Below are 23,083 nucleotides of genomic sequence, written 5' to 3' on the forward strand. Positions count from 1 at the left end.
TAAACTATGCCATTATTTTTTTTGTATTCCTTTGTGTTGATTCTACATTAAATTTGTGACCCAGTGTGTATTTACTTCATGATTTATGTATTAATTTTATAATTACATGTTTTATGTTAGGTGCAATTAATCATGATTAATTTCATACACTTATGCGATTCATTTTTTTTTTTAAATTGATTCCCAGCCCTACTAAAAACACAATGGCAAACGAAAAGCTGTCAGGGCAGTTTTAGAACAAACTGAAACTGAACCATTGCTTGGCTCGAGCGATAGTGATGAAAGATGTGAATTGGTCATCAGACGTTGACATGGAAAGTGAAAGTGATGCATGATACGGCACTGTACAACTGAACTGCCAGGATGTGTCTGGTGAATTTGGTCATGTGAAGCTTCAGCATGGTGCGACAGTAGCTGTGTGACAAAAAGGAAAAATGATTAGGATCGAATACAAGGACAAACGAGACATTAGTCCCGAAAGCACTTTTCACAATGTCACAACTGTCAACGTTTTGTCTGGGGAAATGTGGAAGTCACTAGCTGCGGTAGCCTACAATAACACAAGGGGCGCATTGATCATACGGATCAGGCCTCAACATTCGACCCTCTCACATGCAAGCAACTGAAAAAATAAGTGCAGAAGAACACGCGTCTATGGTCTTGATTGAGATGTCGGGCTGTGTGCTGGTGACTGTCTCAAAATACGTCACACAAAGTACAGTGGTGGACACTTAAATATATTTTTTAAAAAAAAAGGTCTGTTATGTTGCTGTTTTGGTAATATTCAAGTAATTTTTTTCCCCAACAAGATAAAGTTTTTTGGATCATTTTTCCTGGGGTGAACATTTTTTCCCCCCATAAGATATTTAACAAATGAGAGGAAACCATTCAAACCATCAAGCCCATTTGTTGAGCTAATAGCTAAACTGTTCTGATATGCTGATGCTGATTGCTTTAACTGTCTGACATCAGAAATACAGGAAAATACATTTTAAATAAAAATAACTCAATTTGTGTAAACTTTAATTTGCTTTACACAGTCACTATAACACACATGTAAAGTTCATCACCTGATGGTGCGGTGCACAGCTATTTTCTTAGGTGTATAAATGTCCATCTGGAGTTTCACCATCTCCATTCTGTTGAGTAGATTCAAACAAAAACAAATTGTTTGTTATAATAAAAATACACCACACCCACAGGTTAAAGAAATTCTAACACAAACCAAACATTCTTACTACTTCCATCCATCCATTTTCCAACCCGCTGAATCCGAACACAGGGTCACGGGGGTCTGCTGGAGCCAATCCCAGGCAACACAGGGCACAAGGCAGGAACCAATCCTGGGCAGGGTGCCAACCCACCGCAGGACACACACACAAACACACCCACACACCAAGCACACACTAGGGCCAATTTAGAATCGCCAATCCACCTAACCTGCATGTCTTTGGACTGTGGGAGGAAACCGGAGCGCCCGGAGGAAACCCACGCAGACACGGGGAGAACATGCAAACTCCACGCAGGGAGGACCCGGGAAGTGAACCCAGGTCTCCAGGTCTCCCAACTGCGAGGCAGCAGCGCTACCCACTGCGCCACCGTGCCGCCCTTCTTACTACTTTGCAAATTTTATTTAACAGCCAACAGTCACGGAGCAGACTTTTAGGACCGCTATACTAATTCTGGGTAGGGCCTCCTTTTGCTCTCCAAACAGCCTCAATTCTTCATGGTATGGATTCCACAAGATGTTGGAAACATTCCTTTGAGATTCAGATTCACGTTGACATGATTGTATCACGCCATTTCTGCAAATTTGTCAGCAGCACATTCATGATGTGAATCTCCCGCTTTACCGTATCCAAAGGTGTTCTTCTGGATTCAAATCTGGTGACTGGGAAAGCCACTGAGGAACACAAAACTCACTGTCATGTTCATGAAGCCACTTTGCTTTGTGACATGCTGTATGATCATGCTGAAAGTGGCCATTTGAAGATGCGTAAACCGTGGCCATAAAAGAATGCACATGGTCAGCATCAATACTTAAACAGGCCGTTGGATTCAAGCAATGATTGACTAGTATTAATGGGGCTCAAGTGTGCCAAGAAAACATTTCCAACACCATTACACCACCACCACCAGCCTGGACTATTGACACAAACAGTCCAGGATGGTGCTGCACGGACTCCAGTTGTTCTGACTCTACTGTCTGTGCGTAGCAAAAACTGAAATTCATCACACCAGACAACATTTATCCACTCTTCAACTGTCCAGTTTTGGCGAGCCTGTGCTCACCCACCTTCTGTTGATTACTTAAAAACCCTCCGTCTGTCTTAAAGCAGAGTTGGAACAGACTGTGTTGCTACACCCTCTTAAGTATGACTTGGACAATATTACAGGGATAACGGCAAGAAAATTGCAATTAACAAATGAAATGAGACAGAGCATTATTACTCTTAAGACATGTAGGCCTTCCATTTAGAGAAACTGCAAAACAAATCAGTGAGTCCAGTGATGTCTTATGCAATCCAAAGGCAACTGGAAATTGCAAGAAACTCTGATAGGAGGAAACTCACAAGCCAATCAGAAGACAAGTTTCAGAGGGCCACTAGCTGTGAAGAGGAGACTTTGTGCTGCAGGTCTGACAGGGCAAGTGGCAGAAAGAAGGACATTCCTTAAAGGACAAAATGAGGCCTTGAAGTACTGGTTGTGGACTACTGCAGACTGGAAGAAAGTCTTATGGAACTATGAATCCAAATTTGAAATCTTCGGTTCATCACGCAGTGAGTTTGAACACCATCGAGTTGATGAAGGGATGGTTCCTCAGTGTGTGACACCAACTGTCAAACATGGAGGAGGAAGTGTGGTGTTCTGGGGTTGTTTTGCTGGAGGCAGAGTTGGTGACTTGCACAGAGTGACTGGCATTCTGAATTAAAAGGGTTACCTGCAGTTTGGCTGTTATCAGCAAAAGGTGGCTACTTTGATGGATCAAAAATATGAATAAAACTTTGTACACTTAATGATTCCTTGACTTCTTTTTATTTACTATTCTTTATTTGTTCTATGCCTTGATTTCATGAAAAATTAAGACATTAAATGGCATGCAGTGTCCATAAAACTTTTGACCAAACTCCATAAAAGGTTCATCCTTATCATAATGGAACATACTCATTTTCCCAATTACAATTTACAAACTCAAAATTTTCTCTAGCTGGTTTACACCAGAACACCACATTTTTATAACGGCAGCCTTATCCACTTTGCTCTTTATAAACATTTTTTAGAAATGCTGACCTGATTTTCAAAATCATTATCTGACATTTGGCTTCCAGATATTGCGTCTTCTTTCGATCCAGTTCATTCTGAGTTTGCAGTCTGTGAACAAGGATAAGTGTCTGGAGGATATTTATGCACGCCAACAGCTTCTATAGAGAAACAGTGAAAGAAACAACTAGAGTATGAAAAATATTGTGTAACAATAAGTGTAGACAAGAAATAAAGTATAATATGCCTTTAAACTTTAGAGAGAAAGAAAAGAGAAAACCTCCACTAACAGACAAACTAATGTCCTATAAATAAGTTATAATAAATCCATTAAGACCGCCAGACACCTAGTAAATGATTCTGTGGTCTATGGAATTAAGAAAATAATTGAATATAAGTAAGTGAAGATTTGAATTTGTATGAGACGAGGAAACTCACATTTAAGTAACAATGTGTTTGCTTCTGAAGGAGGATGGTATTTTCTCTCTGCCTTTGCTTCAAACTCTCCAATCTTTTGCTCTCGTTTTCAAGATATTCAGGCAATCTTGACAATTTCACAGTCTTCATGCTCTCACTTTCCCCTTCTAGTCATTTGAAATTATAAATAAAAAGAAAGTCAATTATAAAAACACAGCTAAGGTATTTTCATTGTCTGCCTTGACACAGCAAAAAAGAAGATGCAAAACATTGTTTAAAGAGGATCTCTTAAGGTACTAGGGGGCTTCACCCCCTGCTCACATCGCTCACAAACCCCCTGCCTGCGCTACGTGCCAGCAACTTCACGTCTCTGCCTCTCGCATACGTGGATTTCACTTTCACCAAACAACAAAACTTCTAATTCTCACGGATAGACCTCTTCTTTGGGAAGAAACACTACTTTTTCCTGATGGCAACATGAATTACACAATCTACAAGTCTCCAGCTTAAAGTTTAAAGCCGAACAATACCTACATACTTCCGTATGTCATATCACCTATGTCCATATATTCAATCTCTTTTCGCTGTTCCGTAATTTCACCGAGTCATAACTTTCATTTGCTAGTGCAATTGCAATCTTTACTATCAGTTTTTGAGACTTTTGAATTTTGGTACTTTCATAATCTCTAACCTGCTCTGTATTTATGTTTCATGTTGTGTTAGAGATATTAGTTGCGTTATACGTTTTCATTCTTTCTGGCTTTGAAATTCACACTCAAATACTTCTTAAACTTACAGTTTTACTGGAACACTTCAGTAACAACAATATTTGGAAATAGCTTTTTGTCAATATCGCTTTGTCTTTTGATGCCGTATTTGGAATTTGATCGCGACAACGCAACATATAACTGCCCGTGAGTGAATATCGTTTCTTTCTCTCTACATGAACGGTGTCTGACAATAGCGTTCACACAAATGAGAAGTGATTGAACCGTGTTCGTAGTTGTAAATGTTTTAGATGTGGGCAGGATTTTTCCAAATCTCTTTGCTTAAAGTCTTCTCTCGCGGGTCTTTACAATTATCTCTGAGAATGTCTCTACTCAGGTTTTTCTTTTAAATCTTTACTATAATTTTTTTGAGACTTTCAAGTTTTAGTACTTTCATTATCTCTAACCTGCTCTGCATGTGTATCGCACCAGCGTTTTTGAATTCTTTACAACGTTCTACTTTGTCAGCTATTGTTATCTTTTATTTCCGGCCCTGGGCCTGGTTAAATCTCTTGGCACAAAGTCTATTCTTGCAGGACATGAAAGTATCTCTCTGAAAAAGTCACATCCCGTCCCAGGATTTTTTTTTTTATTATAATAGAGAGATGTACACTGCCCACCATCTTTGTTTCCAGGTGTCATTGTCGTAATTTGGCTGTCATCTTTGATAATCTTCTTACTTTTCAATCACACATTAGCTCAATAGTACAGACAGCCTTTTTTCATCTTCGCAACATTTCTCATCAGCATTCTTTCCTCAGTGTGAAAGATACTGAGACACTCATTTACACTTTCATCACTACCCGTCTGGACTATTGCAATGCTTCATTTTATGGCCTCCCGGCTAAATATATCTATAGATTACAATATGTTCAGGATTCTGCTGCTCTTTTTACTTACACACACTAAAAAATCTGCTCACATCACTCCTGTCCTCTATGATTTACATTGGTTACCAGTTTCTTCAAGAATCAAATATAAAATTATCCTTCTCACCTTTAAAGCCCTTCATGGGTGGGCCCCTCATTATTTGTTGGAGCTGTTGCTTCCTTATATTCCTGCCCGTGCATTACAATCATCGGACGCTAAGTTACTCGCTGTACCTAAATACAGGTTAATAACTATGGGTGGCAGAGCTTTCAGAGTGATAGCTCCTAAAATTTGGCATTCTCTCTCTCAGCCTTCGCAAGGAAAAATCTATTATTAATTTCAAACTTCTTTTCAATGAGTGTAATTCTTTCTCGTGTATGTAATTTCTACTGTCATGTTAATGTGTGTATTGAATTGTAAAGTGTCCGTGAGTGTATGAAAGGCGCTACATAAATACAACTTATTACTGTATTATTATTATTAACATACATTTTCCCAGTATAAACACAAAGTTCACTCAGATATAAAGTGAAACTACTGTATGGTCTCTTTAAAAAGTTCAACCACAGGGTTTTGATCCAACTCAAAACGATACATGAAAGCCTGGTCAGTTTCAGCCTTCACTCTTTTAGCTATCAAGAACCCATTACTTCTAAACGAGCAGCTTGAACTTTAGCATCTCCTACGGCGATGTTAACACAACTGCATATCACTGCAAGGTGCTAAAACGTTAATATATGCTTTTGTCTTTAGCCGTCAAGATTATTGCAATGCACTCCTGTCAGGATTACCAAAAACAAACAAATACATTGGCTGCAATTAAGTCCAAAATGCTGCAGCAAGAATTTTTTTTAAACTATAAAGAGAAAATATGAGCATGTCTCACTAGTCTTATCATCATTGCACTGGCTGCCAGTGTCCTTTAGGACTGATATCTCTCTATTATTTAAAAAAAAAAAAAAAATCTTGGGACAAGACTTTTTTTCCTGCAATGAGACGTAATCTTTTGAAGGGAGACAGACACGAGACGGTCAAGTTACTTCATACTTGCAACCTTTGGAAGCAAGTCCTGCAAGACGGTGACTTTAGCAAGTCATGCCCTACTCACAACCATTTACAAACAAGACCACGGTCATCTAACCTCTCCGTTGTTGGAATGCTTTTGGCAGACACACTTTCTGTGCTCTCAGCTCTTAAAACTTTTATACGTCAACAACTAAGCGAAGAAGAAAGAGCAGCGTGTCAAAGAGAGACCCAAAAGCATTGGAGAGAAAAGAATGCAAAAAAAAAAAATTAAAAAAAAATAATCTATGTGCAAATTCTGAAACTAAGTAATAATCAGACCGGCCCGTGAGACTAGACTTTGTGCCAAGAGATTTAACCATGCCCGGGGCTGGAAAAAGACACATGTGTGATACACATGAAGAGCAGGTTAGAGATAATGGAAGGAGGAAAATTCAAAAGTCTCAAAAAAAAAAAAACAAGCGTAAAGATCATATTAGCGCAAACAAACGGAAAATATTACTTGGTGAAATAACGGAACAGCAAAATGAGATCGTATAGTGTTTGAGGATGTCTCAGGGAGAAGAGAGACAAGGTAGTGAGACAAAAGGACAGCTGCTGTACAGGCTTTTAAACGTTTGAAGTGCCGCACAAAATGCAGATCATGCGGCATGATAGCAGCAGCAAACCAGCAGCTGATTGAGCAAAGAGGAGGTACAGTAATCCCTCCTCCATCGCGGGGGTTGCGTTCCAGAGCCACCCGCGAAATAAGAAAATCCGCGAAGTAGAAACCATATGTTTATATGGTTATTTTTATATTGTCATGCTTGGGTCACAGATTTGCGCAGAAACACAGGAGGTTGTAGAGAGACAGGAACGTTATTCAAACACTGCAAACAAACATTTGTCTCTTTTTCAAAAGTTTAAACTGTGCTCCATGACAAGACAGAGATGACAGTTTTGTCTCACAATTAAAAGAATGCAAACATATCTTCCTCTTCAAAGGAGTGCGCGTCAGGAGCACAGGCTGTCAGAAACAGAGAGGAAAGCAAACAAATCAATAGGGCTGTTTGGCTTTTAAGTATGCGAAGCACCGCCGGTACAAAGCTGTTGAAGGCGGCAGCTCACACCCCCTCTGTCAGGAGCAGGGAGAGGGAGAGAGGGAGAGAGAGAGAGAGAGACAGAGGAAAACAAAACAGTGAAAAATCAATATGTGCCCTTCGAGCTTTTAAGTATGTGAAGCACCGTGCAGCATGTCGCTTCACGAAGCAGCTGCACACAGAAGGTAGCAACGTGAAGATAATCTTTCAGCATTTTTAGACGAGCGTCCGTATCGTCTAGGTGTGCAAACAGCCCCCCCTGCTCAATCCCCCTACGTCAGGATCAGAGAAAGTCAGCGTAAGAGAGAGAGAAAAGTAAGCTGGGTAGCTTCTCAGCCATCTGCCAATAGCGTCCCTTGTATGAAATCAACTGGGCAAACCAACTGAGGAAACATGTACCAGAAATTAAAAGACCCATTGTCCTCAGAAATCCGCGAACCAGCAAAAAATCCGTGATATATATTTAAATATGCTTACATATAAAATCTGCGATAGAGTGAAGCCGCGAAAGGCGAAGCGCGATATAGCGAGGGATCACTGTATATTAAAAAAAAAAAAAAACTATTTGTTTCCCATTGTATCAAAGTTTAAGAGGGGTTTCGGGGGAGCAACCGCATCTTCATGGGGTGCATTCAGCCCCCCCCCAAGGAGGCGCTATGCGCCGTTGTGAAGGGGGTATAAAAAAAAAAAACTTTAAATCACATATATGGACAAAACCCAGACCCCATCCACCCCACCCCCCCCCCAATAATTGCACTTGATTCCAACAGAGTGCTCATGACTGACGTGGGTGTTCCATGATGTTGTGGGCATTCACTGACTGACATTATAGGTATTGCAGGGTGTAGCTAGACACTTCTCCTTGATTCACAGAAACAGCAGGAGGACTGTAGATGACATCGAACAAAACCTCATCTATCGGTCTGAAGATGGCGCTTAAATCACAGCAACAGCATTGCAGGTAGACTTCAGCCGATCCCGGATGACCTCCCCAACTCCCACTGTAACAATTGTGCTCAATTCACCAAGGAGGAAAAGCATCAACAACTCACGCCTGCTTCATCTAACGTTCGATGCTCCAGCAATTGCTAGGACACCTCATCATCACCCCCCCCCCCCACCCCACCAGGGACAAGCACACTCGATTCACCAAGAAGGATCCCTTTACTCCCCCAGCTCAGACAATTGTGCTAAATTCACAGAGGGGGAGTCCCACAAAAGCATTGGCATGTAAAAATAAAAAAAAATGGGTCATTACACCAGAAGGGTTGGGAAGCACTGACTTAGCACCATTTTATATGTTGGACTACTTGCCCCTCTACATTCCTAGATGTAAGGTCAGGTCTTCTAACACTGGCTTGCTTGGTATTTCAAGAGCGAAGCGTAAAAGAACTGGTGAGGCGACTTTCTGTTTATATTACAGAAATGCCACGCCAGTAAAGCTAAACACTTCAAAAAAAAAAAAAAAAAACTACTAAAAAACACACCTCTTTAATTGGAGGACTATCATGATAACTTCAAAAATATCATAACTAGCATTCCTTCATACTGAGTGGAGGAGAAAATTGGTTCTTTCCTTTAAGTGTAATGATTACTTGCCGTTTTATACGCTGGTCACTAATCGCTACCATTGTGTGTTTTCTATTTTACCGCTACTCTATGGTGGTGTGCTGCTATGTGCCGCTGCCACTGGCCTAAGTATGCTGCAGCCACTTGAGATGCTGGGAAGATGAAGGAACCTCCACAAAAATAATGCTGTTGTTAGTGACACATTCATGGACTGTAAAATGTCCAGAGGGGTCCGAGCGATCTTTTGGCCTTGGAACCCCCACAGGTTTATATTCTCCAACATCCCACCACATTTTTCTGTGCTCCCTAACAATCTGACTGTTATTTTTAGATAAGATGGACATTAAGACTCTCTACTGGTACAGATAACCGTTCTTTTTTTAATTTTGTTTTGTAACTCTATTTAGCTATTAATGTTGCAAAGCACTTTGAGCTACTTTCATGTATGACAATGTGTTATATAAATAAAATGTTGTTGTTGTGTGACAACAGGGCTATTTTATCTCCTTTTCACTCTCCTTTGCCAGAAAACAGAAACCGTATTTATACAGGTCTATATCTGTGGAACACCCCCGGCCTCAACTCCCCAACAACTTCACACCTCCTCCCTTCATCAAACATTTTCCAACCAAGAACACTGTCAGCTCAGAAGCAAACAGATGGCACTGTAGGAAAAAAAAAGTTTAAATGATTTCACATAAATCTAGCATTTACACATCAAACACAACCTTACTCCACCCAAAAATATTTTTTATAACAATGAAAAAATTTACTTCTATAGCATATTTTCATACAGAGAATGTACAAAATGTCAAAGAAATTCTTAGGAAATTAGGTAAGAATAAAAATGAATAAGTAATAAACAAGGCCAGATTAAGACCCGCACAGGTCCCTGCGTGACTTGGCTCCTGAAGAGACACTTGATCAGACTTTTAACACTGCAGCATGCAGATATCGGGCTATTTAATGCAGCACACTATTTCTCAGATTTGATTTAGGCATGAGATTTGATAGCACACCCACCCACTCACCCTTTCTCCCTTGGTCATTTCAACTTGCAGGTATTCTATTGTTTCATCAAGCGCAGGGTGGGGATGGGGAGGATTCCCCCTTGTTCATTTCGACCGGTGGATATTCAGTTGTTTCATTGGGAGGGGATGGGTGAAGGGATGGTTGGTAAAAAGGTCCCTTGCCCTAAAGATCAATTCACCCCGGTAACAACAAATAAAATTAATACGGGCTTACATAATATCTTTATATATAATCCGCTACCTTGGCTGTTCATTTGTCTGTCCAGGATTTTAAATCACCTGTAGCTCTCAAACCGCTTGACCTGAAATTTGGTACACATATACTATGTGACGTCTACTATCCGCTTTCGGGGTGAAGATTGACCTCCAAGGTTATTCCTCTTTTTACTTTTATTTTATTGTAGAATCAACACTTGGCAGCACGCACCAGGGCGGCCGTGCGGTGCATGCATACGGGTGCTGTTCTCATCTCTCCCACCTTCGCAGTCACTTCCTCTACCTCTTCATATCTTACATCAATCTTGAAGCAGTTAAACCCAGCAGATCTGGCAGGCCAAGAAAAACACAGGAGTGGCATATGCGCAGGATTGTGAGAATGGTTACAGACAACCAACAGATCACCTACAAAGACCTGCAAGTACATCTTGCTGAAGATGGTGTATCTGTACATCGTTCTACAATTCAGCGCAATTTACACAAAGAACATCTATATGGCAGGGTGATGAGAAAGAAGCCCTTTCTGCACTCACGCCACAAACAGAGTCGCTTGTTGTATGCAAATGCTCATTTAGACAAGCCAGATTCATTTTTGAACAAAGTGCTTTGGACTGATGAGACAAAAATTGAGTTATCTGGTCATAACAAAAAGCGCTTTGCATGGGGGAAGAAGTTAAAAACACCTGCTACCTACTGTCAAATTTGGTGGAGGTTCCATCATGCTGTGGGGCTGTGTGGCCAGTTCAGGGACTGGGGCCCTTATTAAAGTCAAGGGTCAGATGAATTCAACCCAATATCAACAAATTCTTCAGGATGATGTTCAAGCATCAGTCACAAAGTTGAAGTTACGCAGGGGTTGGATATTCCAACAAGACAATGACCCAAAACACAGTTTGAAATCTACAAAGGCATTCATGCAGAGGGAGAAGTACAATGTTCTGGAATGGCTGTCACAGTCCCCTGACTTGAATATCATCGAAAAACAATGGGATGATTTGAAGCAGGCTGTCCATACTCAGCAGCCATCAAATTGAACTGGAGAGATTTTGTATGAAGAATGGTCAACAATACCTCCATCCAGAATCCAGACACTCATCAGAGGCTATAGGAGGACAGCGTCTAGAGGCTGTTAGATTTACAAAAGGAGGCTCAACTAAGTATTGATGTCATATCTCTGTCGGGTGCCCACATTTTTGCACCTGTCTAATTTGGTTATGATGCATATTGCATATTTTCTGTTAATCCAATAAACTTAATGTCACTGCTGAAACACTACTGTTTCCATAAGGCATGTCATATTACAAGGAAGTTGCTACTTTGAAAGCTCAGCCAATCAGAAACAAAAATCCAAAGAATTAAGAGGGGTTCCCAAACTTTTTCATATGACTGTATATATTATACATTTGCTCCCTACTCAAAGCGCTTTTAATTGTGAGTGGGGAGCCACTTCAACCACCACCAATGTGTAGCACCCACCTGGAAGACGCAACGGCAGCCATTTTGCAACAGTACGCTCACCTCATATTAGCTACTAGGTGGTGAAAGGGAGATACAGAGAGGGGATGATTAGTGGGCCACAATGACTAAGCCATGATGGGCAGTTTAGCCTGAACATTGGGATACATCTTTATGAAGGAGGCCCAGGGATCTTTTTATGACCACAGGGAGTCAGGACCTCAGATTTATTTTACATTTTTACAGCACAGTGTTCCCATCACTACGCTGGAGCATCGGGATCCATATCCAGACCAGAGGGTAAGCACCTCCTGCTGGCCAATCTCTGACACTTCCTTCAGCAGCAACCCAAGCTTTTCCTAGATGATCTCCTATCCAAGTACTAGCCGGTCCCAAACATGCTTAGCTTCAGGTGGATTACCTGTGCATGTGGTACAGCTGCTAACGGGTTATCAGCATGTCTGGCCTTGCAGATCACATAATTCTACCTTAATCTGTTCCAGGAACATCCATATTACTAACCGAGAATGGTAAGCCGGAAGGCACGGACCCAGGTACACAGCGATGGACGCAGGAGACATAGTGCGCAGGCGCCGACAGCGCACGTCTCATAAACCGCCAGCGAAGTGTGATCCACCGCACACGGAGTCGTCACCGCTCAAAAACGAAAGAGCTCTTGACGTGAATGAGAAATGAAGCAACAACGCGGCCATAGCTAACGACTACCGACACGGCCACACAAAAAAGAGGATTCTGGGCTGCAGCCCAAATTCAAACGGAAGAGGCTACGGAGGCCCCACAGGTCCACGAAGATAGTACGGAAGGCGCGGGAAAGTACGAAAGGCAAAGGCGCCTACACAGCATAGTGAAACCCGACATAGTACGGAAGGCGCAAGCGTCACCGCTATATTGTGAGTGGCACTACTGCGGAGTGAAGGCGCAGGCGTCACCGCCATATTGTGAGTGGCACTACTGCGGAGTGAAGTTAGGAATAATGTGCTGCTTGGGATTGTACAAACCGCTAAACGCTTTACACCAAATTCAAACACAATACAGCTCAACGATACAAACACGAGCCCACCTGGATAAGATCAATGTACGCAGGCGCCTACAATGCGCGTCTGAGACTGCGGAAGCAAAGCAGGCACAGGTTCAAAATGAACGCGGAAGCAAAGCACGCACAGGTTCAAAACGAACGAGCTCGACTGACGGATATACAACACGAGCCCGCCTGGATAAAATCAATGAACGCAGGCGCCTACAACGCGCGTCTGAAATGCCGCGGGCAAAGCGGGCACGGCTCCAAAACGAACGTGCTCGACTAATGTATTTCGGGATACCCAACGCCGGGGGTAGGCGAGCGAAGCGAGCAGGGGGCGGAGCCCCCTTGTAGGTTTAACTAAATCAATTCTTTTCTGCAACCAAATTAGCCAGATTTCCATGAATCCCAACTTACTTTAACTGGATTTCACACTAATCCTGCTCTTTGGAACATACCCCAGGTCTTACTGGACTTCTTTATATAATGCAGCACAAAATAACAACAATTTGAAGTTATTTCATGGAACACCTAAATGAGCTTTATAGCCACTGTCAATTTAACTCTAAATTCTCTCTCACCCCAATCTGGCTGGTAGAAACACAGGATATTAAAGCATTTTTTCTTCAACAGGTCTTCAATTTCCTTCACCAATCTCTGCTTCATTTTCTTTATTTCCTGGAAAAAAAACAAAAAAAAACAAAAAGAGGTAAAAACGTACACTTGATGGATAGTAAGGTGACAACATTCATGTTGAGTACAAAACCAGAGCAAATGTCAAAAATGCCTAAGCAATTAAACAGTATTCATTAAAATTATGCAAACAAACTTTTAAAGAGTTGTTATTCTGTCCTACATTTAAATTCCTATGGAAAGTATGGTTTAAAACAGGGTCGGGAACGCCTAGCATTCTTCACAAATACACATTTGTCTTTGGCTATTCCAATTTTCATATCGCATTCAAAGATACATATACTTTATTAGGTTAACTGTTGGCTCCATAAATGATCCTCTATAAAGGAGTGTCAGCAAGTTCGCCCCATGATTGACTAGCGCCATGACCCAGAGTGCTCTCTGCCCAGTGTTGCTGAGGTAGTTGTTGAGACGCCATGACCATGAACTGCATAATCAGGTTACACAATGGATGGATGGAGTAAAGAAAACACAACATGCTTGCTATAAGTCTGTTCCATGCATGGAAGGCAACAGTAGAAACCGTTCTACACTAAAACCAAATTTTGAACACTAGGAAGAAGACTTTAGATAAAGGAACAAGGCCACAACAGCCAAGATATACTGTATGGTATGTCTACATTTTATTAATTCTGCTATTCACATGTTGAGACATATCAAAAGGCTAGTCTTACATAATAAGTATTTTATATACAGTAATCCCTCCTCCATCGCGGAGGTTGCGTTCCAGAGCCACCCGCGAAATAAGAAAATCCGTGAAGTAGAAACCATATGTTTATATGGTTATTTTTATATTGTCATGCTTGGGTCACAGATTTGCGCAGAAACACAGGAGGTTGTAGAGAGACAGGAACTTTATTCAAACACTGCAAACAAACATTTGTCTCTTTTTCAAAAGTTTAAACTGTGCTCCATGACAAGACAGAGATGACAGTTCCGTCTCACAATTAAAAGAATGCAAACATATCTTCCTCTTCAAAGGGGTGCGCGTCAGGAGCAGATCATGTCACAGATAGAGAAAAGCAAACAAATCAATAGGGCTGTTTGGCTTTTAAGTATGCGAAGCACCGCAGCACAAAGCTGTTGAAGGCGGCAGCTCACACCCCCTCCGTCAGGAGCAGGCAGAGAGAGAGAGAGAGAGAGAGAGAGAGAGAGAGAGAGAGAGTTTGTTTTTCAATCAAAAATCAATACGTGCCCTTCGAGCTTTTAAGTATGCGAAGCACCGTGCAGCATGTCGTTTCAGGAAGCAGCTGCACAAAAGATAGCAACGTGAAGATAATCTTTCAGCATTTTTAGTCTGTATCGTCTAGGTGTGCGAACAGCACCCCTGCTCAATCCCCCTACGTCAGGATCAGAGAAAGTCAGCGCAAGAGACAGAGAAAAGTAAGCTGGGTAGCTTCTCAGCCATCTGCCAATAGCGTCCCTTGTATGAAATCAACTGGGCAAACCAACTGAGGAAGCATGTACCAGAAATTAAAAGACCCATTGTCCGCAGAAATCCGCGAACCAGCAAAAAATCCGCGATATATATTTAAATATGCTTACATATAAAATCTGCGATGGAGTGAAGCCGCGAAAGGCGAAGCACGATATAGCAAGGGATTACTGTAGTACCTTTTTTTAGAAATTAGTGCTTGGAAACTTAATATTTTATGAGCATACTGGTCAAAACAAAGGACAGAAAATCATACTGCATTTATCAAATTAGTCTTCAACCTGCTATTTCTAGTAATATCTTGGAATAGTACCTGCCTTATCTAGTAATAATGTATTTGTTTGTGGGTATATTAGTTTCTTGATTTCTATTTATTTTTAATTAGTTTCTACACTATTCTGTGTGTTTTAACAAATCTGTACTTATGTGTACTATTTCTGTATTTAGTAATTAGTATGATCTACACTTGACTGAGAATTGATCCCAGTGCCCTGCACCTGCATACAGGGAAAAGCGTTACACAAAAATAAGTTGTATTTATTGGTAAAATATATACACAATACAGTGCTTTGTTTTTGTAAATAAAAAGGTGGCAGTGCGCATGCATTGTGTTTGGTTCAAGTTTGAGGTACTGTAAAGGTATATCAAGGCGAGAGTTACAGCACTACATGTTTTATTTATTTGGTCAAACCTAATGTTTAAAATTTGAAATCGACAGAATTGTCTAGTGTACCGTACTGCATAATATTGTGCCTGACAGTTTAAAATTACAAACACAGAATTTCTGAAATCGAAGAATATCAACCTCAAGTTAATAATGAGCTCCACATTCTACAAAAAACATTATGTAGTCCCGCAAAGCAATCAATGCTTAATTTGATTGAGTTTTAAAGAAAATTCCAAACTTTTTGTATGTTTTCATCAAATGCAGTCTTCCTAATTCTGCTGTTGCCTTGCAGTAAGGTGAACATGGGTTTGTGTCCCGGATCTTCTGTGTGCGGAGTTTGCAAAGTGCTTTGAGCACTGAGAAAAGCACTATATAAAAATGTAAATAATTATTATTTCTTTGCTTTGAGTGTCAATAGCAGATCATCATTCTCGTAACAGTCATGAAATAACGCATCTTGCAGGATCGAAGTGTGTGACCGAAGGGCCAAACAATCGTATGAAGAGAAGTGCGGAGACTGTGCTTGTCAGTAACAAGGCTCTCGTTGGTGTGACAATTAGATTAATTTGTGAAAACCCATGTTTGCACTCACATGAAGAAACTGGAATACAACTAAGAGTATGAAAAAGAGGCTCTACAGAATTAGGGACTGTTTATCAATGAAGTACTGATTGAATCCATGAGTCGCGTCTCTTTAGGATAACTGTAGACCAGCTGGTGCAGCCAAGGTGCTGGTACAACGTACTGTCACAAAAAAAGCCCTGCAATAAAATTTTAGGGAGAAATCCAAACTATTCCAAATATACTCAAGTTTAAACACTGATATCTAACTTCTGTCACTAACTCTCAATGCTATATCCTAAGTAGTAATTCTCAACAAGTCACCTTTAAATGTTTTTCAAAGGCATTTACCAAGAAAATAATGGCACATAAATATACTAGAATGATAACTATAAAAATGAATTGAATAGTGGTGTAGCTGTGCTACTATTAGTTAAAACCGCATCTCCCAGCAGTCCCTGCAGGGGCTGGTGGGGTCAAAGGTGGTCAGAGTGGCTTAAAAGGAGGGCAGGTGTCCAAAGAGAAAAAAAAAATTGTTTTTTGTTGTATTCTGTGGACCTGTCTGGCTGCCTACTGTTGTTTAACCATATTTAGTAATTTATGTAGTTTTGTCCTGGATTGTTTCATTGTTGGGGTCTAGATTGTCTTCTGTCGACCTGTGTGCTGAGGACTGATAGGGGATCATGGCCTTCCAGTGAGGAAAGGTGCGCTCCTGAACTGTCCACCCGTCTTCACCATTATCAGGGACTACCAGTAGGACTGTTTTTTTCATTCCTTTCCAACGTACAGATCTCTGGACTTACTATCGTCATCATTCATTACATCCCGTGCTGTTTTCCAAGGCCTTTGCTGTGGGGGGTTGTTTGTGTTTAATGTAATTTCGCCGTAGGGATACAGGGGTGGTATTGTTTCCATTTATTTCATTATATTCTTTATTTGTTGTTTATTCCCGTGTGCATTATTTTGTCTCTGTTTGTGAGTGTGTGCAGGTCAGGCCAAGGCTGGGAGCATCCCTGGGATCTCCTCCATAAAAATAAATAAATCACCATCATCTTGATGGTGTGAATCTTAGCGGCACCGGACCGCTACAGTGGTGTACACAATACACAGTTTTAATAAATAAAGAGGCAAAGTTATGGTTTCCCTTAAACTCAGACATCAATGTCTTTACATACTGTACTCTCCTCTAGTACATTAATTCATACACAAAATGTGAAGAATGCATTTTACATCCTATTTCACTGCATTCCTATACTATACCGGCTATCCATTCTTACTCTCATTTCATCTTTACCTTATCAGGTGGCAAGAGGCTCAGCACATTTTGTTTACTTAGACCCAGCAGGGAAGGCTTATCTCGAGCTGTAGTTGAACTTGGGTCCAGCTCCCTGGAGCACTGTGTTACAAGCAGACATTGTTCAAGTGTCTCATAAAACTAAGACAAAAAATAGAGAATTCATTTAATATATTAGGCATAACAAAACACTGCGTACATAATAATACTTTAATAATGCTAAAACATTAAAAACACACACAAACCAAGAAGACAATTCTTCTTTATGAAGCTAAACCTTGGAATGTTTTGCCCTAGATAAGCATTCACTATTAATATTTTTCCCCACACACATCACTTATGAAAGTTAAACACCGACTGAATAATATTGCAAGAATATACAATTATGAATATTAAATACTTGTGCCAGGCTAGAAACAAGCCAAGCATCTGACCATACTGTTGTTAAATACGTTAATCACTCTTTTTTTTTTTTTTTTTTTTTTGCAGGACACACTAAACTCACTGACACTTCGATTTTTATTTTTTTGCAATTTCTCTAAATGAAAGGCCTATACTTCTAAGGGTAATGATGCTCGGTCTCATTTCATTTGTTAATTGCCATTGCCCAGCCATTATCACTGGAATTCACAACTTTCTACAGTATAATATTGTCCAAGTCGTACTTCAGATGGTATAATAACAGTCTGTTCCAACTCTGCTTTAAGACACACAGAGGGGTTTTAAGTAATCAAAAGAAATCGGGACACCTGTGCAAATTGTTTGCTTCAACTTGTAAGGCTCAATTTACTTTAATTGCTTCACAATATCCGTACGGTTGTATCCTATTTGTTGTTCCTTGACAAAGGCGCATTTGTAATATTCTGAAATTTCCTTTTTTTCCAGTTTTTGCTAACCTAAACTTTAAATTTAAGCCTCTGGCAGTTTATTGCTTTTCACCATTTTAGGTCATTCATTGCATTTCAACTGATTACGTTTAAAGAAAAATTGTGGAATTTCAAAACTTTTGACCAGTAGTATATACAGTTTAATAGCTCATTTCATTCTTGTAAACCACTTTTGCTGATAAGGGTTGTGCTGCACGGTTTTATAAATAAATAATTTTCAAAATGCAGAAAGATTTTTAATCTCAAATTCCTTCAGTAGTGTTGTTATTTATATTAAGGATAAAAATCAAATCAAATTGCCAAATATCCCCCAGGGATCAAATAAATTTCTCTCCAGGTCTGTATCACTGGACTACTTTGTGGAACTGTGTTTCTGGAATTAAATTTTCTAAAATGGACAATACTATGTTTTACCCTGCTTCACTTTCAATAGATCTAACTGATTCTATAGTGCATCACTGTCCTTTCCAAGCAATCTTGTTTTACTTGTAAACTTCATACAATGTAAAATAAAATACAAGATGAAAATTGTATGATTTGTTCTGGTTAAGTATTTTGAGATTGTGCACACTTTAAGTAGTGCTACTTAAATGTACTCCATGTCCTAAATTTCAGTTATGGACTGCAACTCTAAGTTACAACTAAATATGCTCATTTCCCCAAGAAATATCTATTTGTTATAAAATTAAAATATTATTTGTCTAAAATGCGTAATCAATTAATACCTATATTACTTGTGCATCTGATCACAACACAACTGGAGACTTTCTTGTTATGTGCAACTGAGCCTCCAGACTACGTCACAGCTAACAATTTCAAAAGTCTGAGTGAAGGCTGAGGTTGGTTTTACTTGTTAATCAGGTAATGGGGTAATTCTTTGAGGATATTACAGCAGTTCATGCTATCACCAAATTATGTATACACATATATGTGTATGAATCTGTGCACTAGCAACAACTGTCACCTTTGAAATAATCTTTTTCCACAGCTATGTATTTAGTTAGATGAGATTTCCATTGCTGCAAACACACCTGGAACTCTGTTCCTGGAATAGCCTTCAGTTCCTTTGTCTTGTTACCCTGGATGTGAGTAACGTCTGAAAATCTTTCATGGCAGTTTTTATTCTTGGAAAGAGCCAGAAATCACAAGGAGCTAAGTTAGGCAAGTAGGTTGGATGGTACAATTTGGTAATTGATTTCTTAGCCAAGAAGTCACACTGGTTGGGGCATTGTCATAATGGATGACCCACTTCTGGCGTTGTCGTTCACATCTTTTTGCCCCAACTTGAACCTCTTATGCCACTCAAAGACACTTGGCTTTTTCATAACATTTCAACAGCTTCAATATTTCAGTAGCACTTCCTAGCAGGAGTGACACTACATGGCCATTCCAGAAATAAAATTGTCACAGGCATACATATACAGTCATATGAAAAAGTTTGGAAACCCCTCTCAGCCTGCATAATAATTTACTCTCCTTTCAACAAAAAAGATAACAGTGGTCTGTCTTTCATTTCCTAAGAACATTGGAGTACTGCGGTGTTTTCCAAACAAAGATTTTTAGTGACGTAGTATTTATTTGTATGAAATTAAATCAAATGTGAAAAACTGGCTGTGCACAAATGTGGGTCCCCTTGTCATTGTGCTGATTTGAATGGCTGTCACTGCTCAATGCTGATTGGTTGATGAGCTCGTTAAGCCTTGAACTTCATAGACAGGTGTGTCCAATTATGAGATATAAAGGGATTTAAGGTGGTCAATTACAAGTTGTGCTTCCCTTTGACTCTCCTCTGAAGAGTGACAGCATGGGATCCTCAACACAACTCGCAAAAGATCTGAAAACAATGATTGTTGAGTCTCCTGGTTTAGGGGAAGGCTACAAAAAGCTATCTGAGGTTTAAACTGTCAGTTTCAACTGTAAGGAATGGAATCAGGAAATGGAAGGCCACAGGCACAGTTGCTGTTAAACCCAGAAGGTCTGGCTGGCCAAGAAAAATCCAGGAGCGGCATATGTGCAGGATTGTGAGAATGGTTACAGACAACCCACAGATCATCTCCAAAGACCTGCAAGAACATCTTGCTGCAGATGGTGTATCTGTACATCGTTCTACAATTCAGCGCAATTTGCACAAATAACATCTGTATGGCAGGGTGATGAGAAAGAAGCCCTTTCTGCACTCACGCCACAAACAGAGTCGCTTGTTGTATGCCAATGCTCATTTAGACAAGCCAGATTCATTTTTGAACAAAGTGCTTTGGACTGATGAGACAAAAATTGAGTTATTTCGTCATAACAAAAAGCGCTTTGCATGGGGAGAGAAGAACACCACATTCAAAGAAAAACACCTGCTATCTACTGTCAAATTTGGTGGCGGTTCCATCATGCTGTGGGGCTGTGTGGCTAGTTCAGGGACTGGGGCCCTTGTTAAAGTCGAGGGTCGGATGAATTCAACCCAATATCAACAAATTCTTCAGGATAATGTTCAAGCATCAGTCACAAAGTTGAAGTTACGCAGGGGTTGGATATTCCAACAAGACAATGACCCAAAACACAGTTTGAAATCTACAAAGGCATTCATGCAGAGGGAGAAGTCCAATGTTCTGGAATGGCCGTCACAGTCCCCTGAATTGAATATCATCGAAAATCTATGGGATGACTTGAAGCCATCAAATTGAACTGAACTGGAGAGATTTTGTATGGAAGAATGGTGAAAAATACCTCCATCCAGAATCCAGTCACTCAAAGGCTATAGGAGGACAGCGTCTAGAGGCTGTTAGATTTGCAAAAGGAGGCTCAACTAAGTATTGATGTCATATCTCTGCTGGGGTACCCAAATTTATGCACCTGTCTAATTTGGTTATGATACATATTGCATTTTTTCTGTTAATCCAATAAACTTAATGTCACTGCTGAAATACTACTGTTTCCATAAGGCATGTCAGATATTAAAAGGAAGTTGCTACTTTGAAAGCTCAGCCAATGAGAAACAAAAATCCAAAGAATTAAGAGGGGTTCCCAAACTTTTTCATATCACTGTATATATACTTTTTAAATTTTATGCAGTATATTTTATACCAATGTACTAACAAGACTAAAATGAATAGAATAAACATGCAAACACATCTTTAACAATGCTAACCAGAAATATTCAAGTCTATAGTATATTATAATTGAACATTGCTTACAGTGTGCCTTACACTATTTATGTACACAAACCAAATATCAAGTAATATAAATGATGACATATTTTATCAGAATTGTTTTGATTGTATGTAGTGCATTAAGGAGTGAAATGCAAAAAAAAAAAAAAAAAAAATGTATATATAAAGCTGTATACCTACCATAATTCATTATGTCAAATTTGCAGATTAATACAGTTAAAGTACAAATCTTCCCTTTTTTTTTTAAAAAATAAGCAGTATGCTTTAGAATGAAATTAACTTATGACATTACTACAAACTGTCTTCTGAATATAATTATTTAAAGAAATACACCACCCAAAACAGATATTTTCTGTAGGTTGCTTACCCTATATGTGTTGTAGTGATGACAGAAAATCTCATGTTTTCAATTACAATGGAGATTAAAAATGTTTACAATATAATACAACCCAATGGTGAGAAATGCTATACAAACGACAAATGAGATGAGAAGCACTACAACATTTCACACCCAGGATATCATTTAAACAGCCTTCAAAGGTTGTGATTATTTGTGCATTATCTGCCTCTCCCAGTCATTCATTGGTCAAAAGTCCTATCTTCATTTCAAAAGCTGCCCTAGTGAACTGTGCTTCCCATTTATGACATGCCCGGTTTTTTCTATAAGAATCCATTTAACAAAATTTTAGCAAAAAATCCATGTACTTTGACATTGTGAGTTTACAGCTGGATAACTGACATATGGATTATATGTTATATCATAAATGTTTCCATCTCTGTTCTCCATGAAACACGAGATTAACATTTTTTTCTCAATTGTCACTATAAAATGCAGGACTTAAGTTACATATAAAAACATATTTTTGGGTGGAGTATTCCTTTAAATGGAAAGCGAACTGATGTTAAAATTCCTATACATTGCATATATGTTTAATGAACATGATAAACTTACCCAGTTACTTGAATTTATGGCTGCCACATATCAACTGCTTGGAAAGGATTATAACACGTGACTATTCAAATTACCTTCTTATCCTCTTCTGATATCTGAACGTCTTGTTTCTTCAGATGATATTCCTGAAGCAATTCTTGTACCAAGCGAAACAAGCTTTCTGATCTCAGCCATGTCATCTTATGAAGGTGAATCTCTCTCTCTGCCTAAAAAAAAGCATTTCCCCAAGTAAACACTTAATACTCAAAAACAACAATTTATAACATTTAAAAACATTGATCTTAACTATGTTCTTAATTCACACTGTAACATTGTGAAAAACACTGAGTTGTCCAGGTGTCAAACTGAAACACAATAGTTGGACATCAAGAAGCATTTTGCAATACTTCAACCATTTGCTGGGGCTCTCATTTAAGCTTTAGAAAAACACGTTACAAATGGTGTGTTACAGTGTGAGAAAATTTTTCTGCCATGGTTAAACCTTAAAAGTCATATCTGTCCAGGTTCAGAACTGGGTCCGCTGGTCATTTTAAAATTTATACAATGGGTGAGATTACAGATTAACTGAACTGAGTGGAATTCAGATTTTAGCAGATAGGGTTGCCAGATTAGAAAATTAGAAATACAGGACACTCTTAAAATCTCTCTCTCTATTATATATATATTATATATTGTGGTGGATTGCCGGCATTTTACTCCGGCCCTC

General features: G+C 39.5%; 1 protein-coding gene and 1 long non-coding RNA gene across 2 annotated transcripts in view; one reads left to right on the forward strand and one right to left on the reverse strand.

Moving 5' to 3' along the window:
* haus4 (HAUS augmin-like complex, subunit 4) overlaps positions 1-23,083 on the reverse strand; it is a 50,816-nt gene that overhangs the window by 14,416 nt on the left and 13,317 nt on the right. The window contains exons 3-8 of the mRNA XM_028809135.2: positions 22,452-22,583; positions 17,378-17,518; positions 13,309-13,405; positions 3,700-3,845; positions 3,292-3,422; positions 1,071-1,139 (exon numbers count right to left, since the gene is read on the reverse strand). Coding sequence (XP_028664968.1) covers positions 1,071-1,139; positions 3,292-3,422; positions 3,700-3,845; positions 13,309-13,405; positions 17,378-17,518; positions 22,452-22,583 — 716 coding nt within the window. The remainder of the gene's footprint in view (positions 1-1,070; positions 1,140-3,291; positions 3,423-3,699; positions 3,846-13,308; positions 13,406-17,377; positions 17,519-22,451; positions 22,584-23,083) is intronic.
* Positions 1-23,083, forward strand: part of LOC127529171 (uncharacterized) — a 98,353-nt gene that overhangs the window by 11,099 nt on the left and 64,171 nt on the right. The gene's annotated exons all lie outside the window — the stretch shown is intronic.

Source organism: Erpetoichthys calabaricus, chromosome 9 (genome assembly GCF_900747795.2).
Source record: "Erpetoichthys calabaricus chromosome 9, fErpCal1.3, whole genome shotgun sequence".
Taxonomy (NCBI): domain Eukaryota; kingdom Metazoa; phylum Chordata; class Cladistia; order Polypteriformes; family Polypteridae; genus Erpetoichthys; species Erpetoichthys calabaricus.